The 9203-nt window shown below is 43.9% G+C and overlaps 1 protein-coding gene across 15 annotated transcripts in view; it reads left to right on the forward strand.

Moving 5' to 3' along the window:
- TPM1 (tropomyosin 1) overlaps positions 1-5643 on the forward strand; it is a 28912-nt gene extending 23269 nt beyond the window's left edge. For 8 of the 15 annotated variants that reach the window (XM_073995959.1, XM_005559715.4, XM_005559724.4 and 5 more), the window contains one exon: positions 4810-5643. In XM_073995959.1, coding sequence (XP_073852060.1) covers positions 4810-4892 — 83 coding nt within the window. In that variant the 3' untranslated portion in view covers positions 4893-5643. Of the gene's footprint in view, positions 1-3607 lie in introns of all 15 variants that reach the window. The other 7 variants (XR_012415021.1, XM_065548008.1, XM_065548006.1 and 4 more) reach the window with 1 other exon arrangement.
- The last annotated feature ends 3560 nt before the right edge of the window (positions 5644-9203 follow it).

Raw genomic sequence — 9203 nt, forward strand, 5'->3', positions numbered from 1 at the left:
TTTTTCTTTTTAAATTCTGAACACTATACAGAATTGTATCAGGAGTTTCTAAAGCAGTGGTTCCTTGTTGAACTTTAACAAAATACCCAGGCCTGCATCCCTTTGTTTTTCAAAGGTTAGAATGAGGTCTGGACATCTGTGGGGGTTTTGGGGGAATTGTGATGGCTCTGCTTTGGAGTCTGGGACACACAGGGGACACTGCTTGTTGAGAGTTGAAAGGTCTGGCTTGATCAGTGTGTTCCTTTGCTGGAGGTTTAGCTCAGGATGTAGTGACCCCTCTATGTTGATGTTTCGGTGGCCCTGCTTGGGAGGACCTGGCTAACTAATCAAAGGCTCATGATGAATGGTTCCATAGCTGTCCCATATTACTAGGAAGTTATACATTGAGAAGGGTGAAAAAGAATTTGGATTCAAACAATGTAAGTTTTGGTTATTGTTGATCATCCTTTTATAGCACAAAGAAAAGTTCAAGCTTTTTTGAAGTATATTCATGACTCAGCCACTTTTATTTTGATCATGAAAATGACACCTTAGGTTTTCTAAATATGATTACTCTGGTCAGTCGTGATTTGTGATTTTTAGCACATACTCTTTTGGAGGGATTGTTCATAATCTTTGTGTTCAATAGCTGTGTTTTCATTTGTGGACATTTTTAAAATATAGCAATGAAAGTTTCTTTTTTTTCTTCCCAAAAAGATAGTTGGTGGAAATTGTTCAGAAGACAATTGTATTTCATTTGGGCTTCTGTTTTATTTCACAAACAGCAATTAACTGATTTTTTAAAAAAATACATTGTAAAAATTAGAACTTTAACTTATATGGACTTTAGTGTCATAATCCTCAACATTTCTCCTTCCTGAACAATCTAGCTATATATTTCTCCTGGTTTTCTTTTTTAACATGGATGATCTGCGTGTTTTGTATATAGTTTTTGTAGCCGGAGAGGGCTGATACACCACCATACTGAAATAAATTTGGACAAACTCAGAAGATAGTGTCATTCTCACTCTACAGAGACTTCAAAGCATAGAGGAAATATGTTTTTAAAAGAAAGCTGAGAATTAAAGTATTGTGGTCGTAGTATGGTGGACTTTTAGAATCTGGACAGTGTCTCTCCCTTGAGTGTATAAAGACTTCTATGATTTCATGTTTTTCTTTTCTTAATCCTTGGGCCTGCTTCTATGATTCCTTCCTTGTTCTTTTTTAAATTCAGAATAAGAGAAGAGTACCCTTCTCTGAGTAAATTCTGCTTCCTGACGTAGACAAAATGCCAAGTCTGAAAGTTCTGCTGAGCAGATGTCCATGTAATTCTGGAGGCACATCTGTTTTATGGAAATCCTTCCAGAGACTTTCACACTTTCTATCAGTACACTCTACAAGGGGAAGTGGGGCACTAATGGACTGGGAGGGCAGGTCAGGAGTAGCCCAAGGTGTGCACGTGCAAGAGGCAAACAGCAAGTCAAGTTTATCAAGAAATTGTTGGAGCCCAGGCTTCTGGTTCAAAGGGCCAGGTCATAGCTACAGCTGCTCCAGTGGAGGCCAAACCAAAAGCATCACTGAGTTTGGGCACTTGAAGCTTCAGACAGCTGGGAGTCTCTATAGAACGGGAAGGAAAACACTTCCAAGGATATGAGCATGTCTTGTGCCTGCCTTTCGGCCACCCATGCACACCAGCTCCACAGCAGCTGAAGCAGAGCGGGTCCAGAGGAAGCTGTCGGAGGGACCGTTGTCCTTCCTGCTGAGTTCACACTGACCCTCTAGATTCTCCAGATTTTCGCCAAAGTTCTTCCATTCTAGCCTGGCCAAACATTTGGGCTCAGCAAACTGAGACATGCTCCCTACCCATGGTGACAGTTCCCTGTGTCCATAGTGTGAATGTAGTCATGGGATTTATGTCTTGCAACCCCCAAGCATATGTCACTTGCAAAACACCATGGGAAGCAGTGGGGGTGTGTAAAGAGATGGGCTGGAAAGGCTCTTTGCCCTCAATGAGCTGGCCATCTGGTGGGGAGATAGAGGAGTGAAGTGAGTCTGAACTCATAGGCATGTGCATTTGGAGCCAACAAGGAAGAGAGAACTGTTCTGACTGGGAGCTCCCTGGAGGAGGTTGCTGACATTTGACTGGAGTTTTGCGTATTCAGAAAATGTGGATGAGTGAGGAGGACAGAGCAGCAGATATTCCAAGCGAGAAAACATAACAAGCATAGCATCCTCCCATGTCCTACCATTTATGAGAGAATGTTAATGTGAGAACTGCTCAATCTCCCAACAGACCTGGGGGCTGCAGGCACATTTTCCCCAGGGGTAGGACTGTTAGCTTTTCAAGATTATGAAGTATTTCTAGGTCCAAGTTGTCACCAGCATTCAAAGCCACCCTGCATCCTCCGGCTGTTGCCAGTGCATAGCAGGCTCTTGCTTATCATAGCGTGGGTGTCCCCTGGATCGTCAGATACAGACACTCCTGCAGTTGTTTTCCCCCAGAAGCAGATCACGTGTCAGTGTGTAAAATGTATATCACGCTGGTCTTCATGTAGGTGTTGCAAGTTCTGTTCATTTTATACACATCCATTAGCACCACACATGAATGCCATCCTCTTCAAGAAGTAAGCAGATAGGGCTGGGCGGGGTGGTGGCTCACGCCTGTAATCCCAGCACTTTGGGAGGCTGAGGCAGGTGGATCACGAGGTCAGGAGATCAAGATCATCCTGGCTAACACGGTGAAACCCCGTCTCTACTAAAAAATACAAAAATAATTAGCCGGGCGAGGTGGTGAGCGCCTGCAGTCCCAGCTACTAGGGAGGCTGAGGCAGGAGAATGGCGTGAACCCGGGAGCCGAGGTTGCGCCACCGCATCCAGTCCGGGTGACAAGCGAGACTCTGTCTCAAAAAAAAAAAAAAAAAAAAAGAAGTAAGCAGATAAATTCTAAATCAGTGTTGAGTGGTGACAAGTGCTTGTTCTTTTGCTGTTTGAATGGATAACACTATCAAAGCTAGATGAGAGTCAGAATGTGTACCCTGTATCGTGGTGACTGGGGGAAGGACAGGGACTTAATTCCAAATTTCAGAAAATTTCAGTGCAGCAAAAGCAGTAACCCCCAGTTGGTACTACCTGAGGGGAAAGCCTGCCCTGTGAGTGGAGAGGAAAGGGGTTCTGGAAGAGGTGGGCAGCACCGGGCAGGTCGAGGTTTCACCTAAGTTCAACATAGCCCTAGCAAGGGGTGGATGTCGCACTGGGCTCACCTCCAGCCAGGCCTCCATTCCCAAATCTGTTGCCAGCTCACAAAGTGTATGGCTCAGCTCACAAAGTGGTTTAGTGAGGTATAAGAGGAACGTGCACTCTTCCTCCTCCTCTTATCATGTTGCTCCTCCTCCCCTCCTCTCCCCACCAAGAGAGAAATTCTGACCCTTCCTAAGTCTACCAAGCTTTTTAGGATCTACCCTTCCTGAATACAGGACAGGTGACTATGGGGTAAGAGTAAACTGCTCAGCAAGTGACCAGTTGCTGTCCTGCTTGAGGTCTCTGTTCTCTATTAACTGCCTCTCACCCAGTCTGCTAACCTCTCTTCCTTCTGCCTCTTTTCTGCTAACCTGCTTGCTGACCTGTACAGATCAACTCTACCAGCAACTTGAGCAAAACCGCCGCCTCACTAATGAACTAAAGCTGGCTCTGAATGAGGATTAAACTTAAGAGTGAAAAAACTTGGGCTGAATTCTAGGAGTGGAGCCCATGTGCAGAAAATCTAAGACTGTCCTACCTTCAACTAATAGAGTTGAAAACAGTTGCTTTCTGCAGAAATGCAAATACAAGGAATTGGCTGAAAGGCTGGCCTTGCCTGCATTTTTCTCTGTATGGCTGGAATAATTACGTTCTCTTTAATCACAAAACAGCTTTTATGGTAAAATACTTATGTCAATTCAGCACTGCTCTTTGAAATAGCAGGTCCTTTTGTTTGAACTGATAAATAATGAGGAGCTCCCCCCCAAAAACATGTTTTCTATTTCCCGACAGCCATGAGTCCTACTTTAAGTATACATATATATGTGTGTATATATATTCCTATTAGGTATTCATATTCCTAACTTCTAAACATATGGTATAGTGTTTGAAATATGATTAAATGTTCCTATGCTTGGGCAAAATAGCTTTTGAAAACAGGAATTCATGCCAGAAGCTCCTGGTTGTCTGAAAGGTATGCTTTACTCAGTCTAATGGTGCTGTTGGAGTCTGGGGAGAATGTCATGCTAATACATAGAACACTATAAAAATATTAAGAGAATGTCCTAATGAAGTGTGCATGAAACATGTTGATAATTTTTTATGAGCAACAGAAATAAATCATTTTAAAAGTTCTCAGAAAACCTATTTATGTCATCTTTGTTTTTGTGAGTTTGTGTTACCACACAACTCCTAGACTTTTAACTGCCTGTACCTCCGAAATGTCTGCCGTTTGTAACTTCTCCAGTCTGTATAACAGTGCTGCAGCTGTATTTGGTTTTTTACCTCTCCCTGTTCCCACGGCACACAGTCAGTGAACCTTCAGCAAACCCCATGTGCATTTTATCCTCAGTGCATTGTTGGTGGAGGTGCACCTGACTGCTCTATGAGAATCCGTGCCATGGCTCCTTTGGGTCAAAGACGTCCTCCCCCATCTTAGGTTCTTGTCTAGAAATGAGTAATGTCTTACAAGCATGCCTAGTTCTAATCATCTCATCCTGTGTTTGTGATTGATGTGTGCCTGCCTAAATGTACAAACCACCATTGTGTCCAAAGCACAGCTATTCATGACTTAATTTTCTAATCCCACCACAGAGAAAGTGGCTCATGCCAAAGAAGAAAACCTTAGTATGCATCAGATGCTGGATCAGACTTTACTGGAGTTAAACAACATGTGAAAACCTCCTTAGCTGCGACCACATTCTTTCATTTTGTTGTTGTTTTGTTTTGTTTTTAAACACCTGCTTACCCCTTAAATGCATTTTTATTTACTTTTACCACTGTCACAGAAACATCCACGAAATACCAGCTAGGTCAGGGGGTGGAGAAAACACACACAAAAAGGCAAGCCCATGTCAGGGCGATCCTGGTTTAAATGTGCCATTTCCCGGGTTGATGTTGCCACACTTTGTAGAGAGTTTAGCAACACGGTATGCTTAGTCAGTGTAGGAATCCTCAATAAAGCAGAAGAAGTTCCATTCAAAGTGCCAATGATAGAGTCAACAGGAAGATGAATGTTGGAAACACAATCAGGTGTGGATTGGTGCTACTTTAAACAAAAGGTCCCCCTGTGGTCCTTTGTTCAACATTGTACAATGTAGAACTCTGTCCAACACTAATTTATTTTGTCTTGAGTTTTACTACAAGATGAGACTATGGATCCCGCATGCCTGAATTCACTAAAGCCAAGGGTCTGTAAGCCACGCTGCTCTTCGAGACTTCCATTCCTTTCTGATTGGCACACGTGCAGCTCATGACAATCTGTAGGATAACAATGTGGATTTCCACTGTTTTCAGTTCTTCATGTTAAAGTGAAAGATTTAGACACTACATCCAATTGGTAAAGGACATTTTCTTGAGAGTTATAACTATATGTAAACATTGTATAATGACATGGAATAAAATGCACATTGTAGGACATTTTCTAAATTTGGTGGTCCTGTCATTTGTACGTTCTTCATTTGTGAACTTTTGATCATGCCACTGACCTGCCTTCCGCCACAAATAGGTTCTCAAAACGGTATCCCAGAGTCCAGGGGAAACTGGGTTTCATGTGTTACCTTCTCAGAAACACTGAAGGCAGCATTATTTTGGTCTGTTATAACCAAGCAGGAGAGGCCCTTTCCAAACGTCATTTTCAATGTTGTTGGTGTATATCTGCACATCCATGTAGGACTTTGGCAGTGGCTTTACTGGTTTGGGGATTTTTCTTCCTGACATATTAGCTAAGTCTCTAGCAGTGGCATAGCCACACAAGAACCAAGGATGGGTTAATGTGCCAGATCGGCTGTTGTCCCCCAGCAATGTGATTTGACTGAAACTAGTGCTTTAGTGAGTCTTTATGGCCTTATGCTTCCCAACTCCTGTGAGTTCTCAATTCCAAGACGTCTCCATTTTCTCAGACTTGGAAACTAAAAATGTCATCAGTCATTTCCCTAGCTCTTGAAGACTCTAAGCAAATAAAAATAGATTACAAACAATACTGGCTTCAACTGTCTGCAGGGAGAAAAAAGGATGTTCTCACCAAAAGCAAACAGAATGGAAATAAATGAAAACTCATTTGGATGCAGATATATTTTCATTCAAAAGTATTAAATATCTCTGTAGCTGTATTTCCATGCCCCTTAATCAGGAATCTCTTCTCCACAGAAAGACAAAGGCTGTAAGGCAAAGAATCCAAGCAGGGTCCCGGAACCTGGTTTTAGGTCTCCTTCCAAAAAGCTGTCCCCTTGCTCATGGCAAATAAATGCACTGGTCTCGACCCTCCTACAGTTTCAGCACCCCTAGCCTCCCCTCTGCCAATCCTCAGCTAGGAAAAACCCTCTCTGCATCACTCTAGTCATGGAAGCCTTTCCTAAACCTGGCCTTTTTCACTTGGGAGCCAGATCTGGCTTCAAATTAGGACTCCACCTTTATTAGGCTGCCTAACCTGTCAAGTTCCTAAATCTGAGCTGCTCCATCTTTAAAATAGAGATGAGATTAGCACCTAGCTCATAGTTTATCATTGTGGGAGTCAAATCTGTAACCACTTCAAGTACACGGTACAGTACCAGGCGCCTAAGGCTTGTTCCATGTAAGTTAACTGCTCGGCCAGGCAAATCCCAGCACTCTGGGAGGCTGAGGCAGGTGGATCACTTGAGGTCAGGAGTTCGAATGAGACCAGCATGGCCAACATGGCAAAACCCCGTCTCTACTAAAGTTACAAAAATTGGCCCGGGCACAGTGGCTCACGCCTGTAATCCCAGCACTTTGGAGGCCGAGGCGGGCGGATCACGAGGTCAGGAGATCGAGACCATCCCATCCCAGCTCACACAGTGAAACCCCGTCTCTACTAAAAATACAAAAAACTAGCCGGGCGTGATGGCGGGCGCCTGTAGTCCCAGCTACTCAGGAGGCTGAGGCAGGAGAATGGCGTGAACCGGGAGGCGGAGCTTGCAGTGAGCCGAGATCGCGCCACTGCACTCCAGCCTGGGCGACAAAGCGAGACTCCGTCTCAAAAAAAAAAAAAAAAAACTTACAAAAATTAGCCAGGCGCAGTGGTATGCACTTACAATCCAGCTACTCAGGAGGCTGAGGCAGGAGAACCGCTTGAACCCAGGAGGCGAAGGTTGCAGTGAGCCAAGATCATGCCACTGCCTGGATGACAGAGTGAGGCTCCATCTCGAAAAACAAAAAGTTAACTGCTGTGGTCCTCAACTTGCCATTTGTGCTCCAAAGACCACCCATCCTTGTGAAGCTAAGGGGAGACTAACATTACCCCAAGTTATGATGACGGTTTTTAATACTTTCAGATGCTGTTTATGTGTGCTGAACAACTTGTACTTACAAGGGCTATTTCACTTAAGCCTCACATCACTGATGCTCAGAGACTCAGTTCAGTAGCTCCCAAATAGTGGGGTTGGGCTTCAAACTCTGGCCCTCTGTGACTCCTGAGCCCTGCCTGGAATCTCCTTCCCCTTGTTTCAAACATTTTACAGCAGAAGAAAAACAGTTTCTAGATAACAGATGAAAACAGATGAAGCCGCAGGTATAAATAGGAGAGGAGGAGGCTGGGAAGATGGAGGTGGAGTCAACCGTTTAGCAGCTGACATGACCGCGAGGGAGTGGTTTCACATCTGACTTCCCCTCTGGGTTCCAGAGATCAGACGAGATCAGTTAATTATGAAGCATCATGCCAATTCGAAGAATGATTACCTAATCTTTCAGATTAATATAAAAAAGGAGAACAGCCCTGTCTGTATGTGGTACACGCCTGGGGTATGACTGGGTGTGATAACCTCTGAACATGCCACTCTGTGAGGTCAAGGTACAGAGATTAGGACTCTTCAATATGCAAAGGCCAAGGCTGGAAGCTGAGATGGTCACCATTTAGAGAACCATGAAGTGTAGAGAGAGAATTCAAGATTCATATTCTAAATTCCATTGCTGAAACTTAGCAGGCCCAGATTTCAGAATGAAGAGCTGGAGCAGTTGCCCTGTTCAGAGTAAAACATTGTGGAACTCCACAGAGAAAGGACACAGATAAAAACATAAGCATCTTCAACAAATAATCAGAGTTCTACAGTTTGTTTTGTTGTTGTTGTTTTGTTTTGTTTTTGAGACAGAGTCTCACTCTGTTGCCCAGGCTGGAGTGCAGTGGCATGATCTCAGCTCACTGAAACCTCTGCTTTCTGGGTTCAGGCAATTCTCATGCCTCAGCCTCCCGAGTAGCTGGGATTACAGGTGCATGTCACCACGCCTGGCTAATTTTTGTATAAAAATAAAGAGTAAGAAAGTACTCTAAAAAGTAGAGATGATGTTTCACCATGTTGCCCAGGTTGATCTCGAACTCCTGACCTCAAGTTATCTGCCCACCTCGGCCTCCCAAAGTGCTGGGATTACAGGCATGAGCCACTGTGCTGGCCTACAATCAGTTCTTAAGAGAAAAAAGAAAAGTGCTTTGTGGATACATTCTGAACTATTTCAAACTGACATTGAAGAGAACAATTCCCAGCGGTGGCTCACGCCTGTAATCCCAGCACTTTGGGAGGCCGAGTCAGGTGGATCACGAGGTCAGGAGATTGAGACCATCCTGGCTAACACGGTGAAACCCCATCTCTACTAAAAATACGAAAAATTAGCCAGGTGTGGTGGCGGGTGCCTGTAGTCCCAGCTACTCAGGAGGCTGAGGCAGGAAAATGGCGTGAACCTGGGAGGTGGAGCTTGCAGTGAGCCGAGATAGCGCCACTGAACTCCAACCTGGATGAAAGAGCGAGAATCTGTCTCAAAAAAAAACAAAAGAACAATTCCCCTCCTTATTGTTCCTAGAGATGTCATTAGCAGAAACAAAATCTAATTTTTGCATATGCTGGTTTGTATCCTCCAAAGTTCAATACTTTGGGCCTGATTTCTTTTTTCTCCGGGAAAAAAAAAATTTATATATATATCTGTTTTACTCAAGTATTTGAATGTGTGTTAACCATTTTTTCAACTTGTCAACACTATTTGTA

This window comes from Macaca fascicularis, chromosome 7, assembly GCF_037993035.2.
Source record: "Macaca fascicularis isolate 582-1 chromosome 7, T2T-MFA8v1.1".
NCBI lineage: Eukaryota > Metazoa > Chordata > Mammalia > Primates > Cercopithecidae > Macaca > Macaca fascicularis.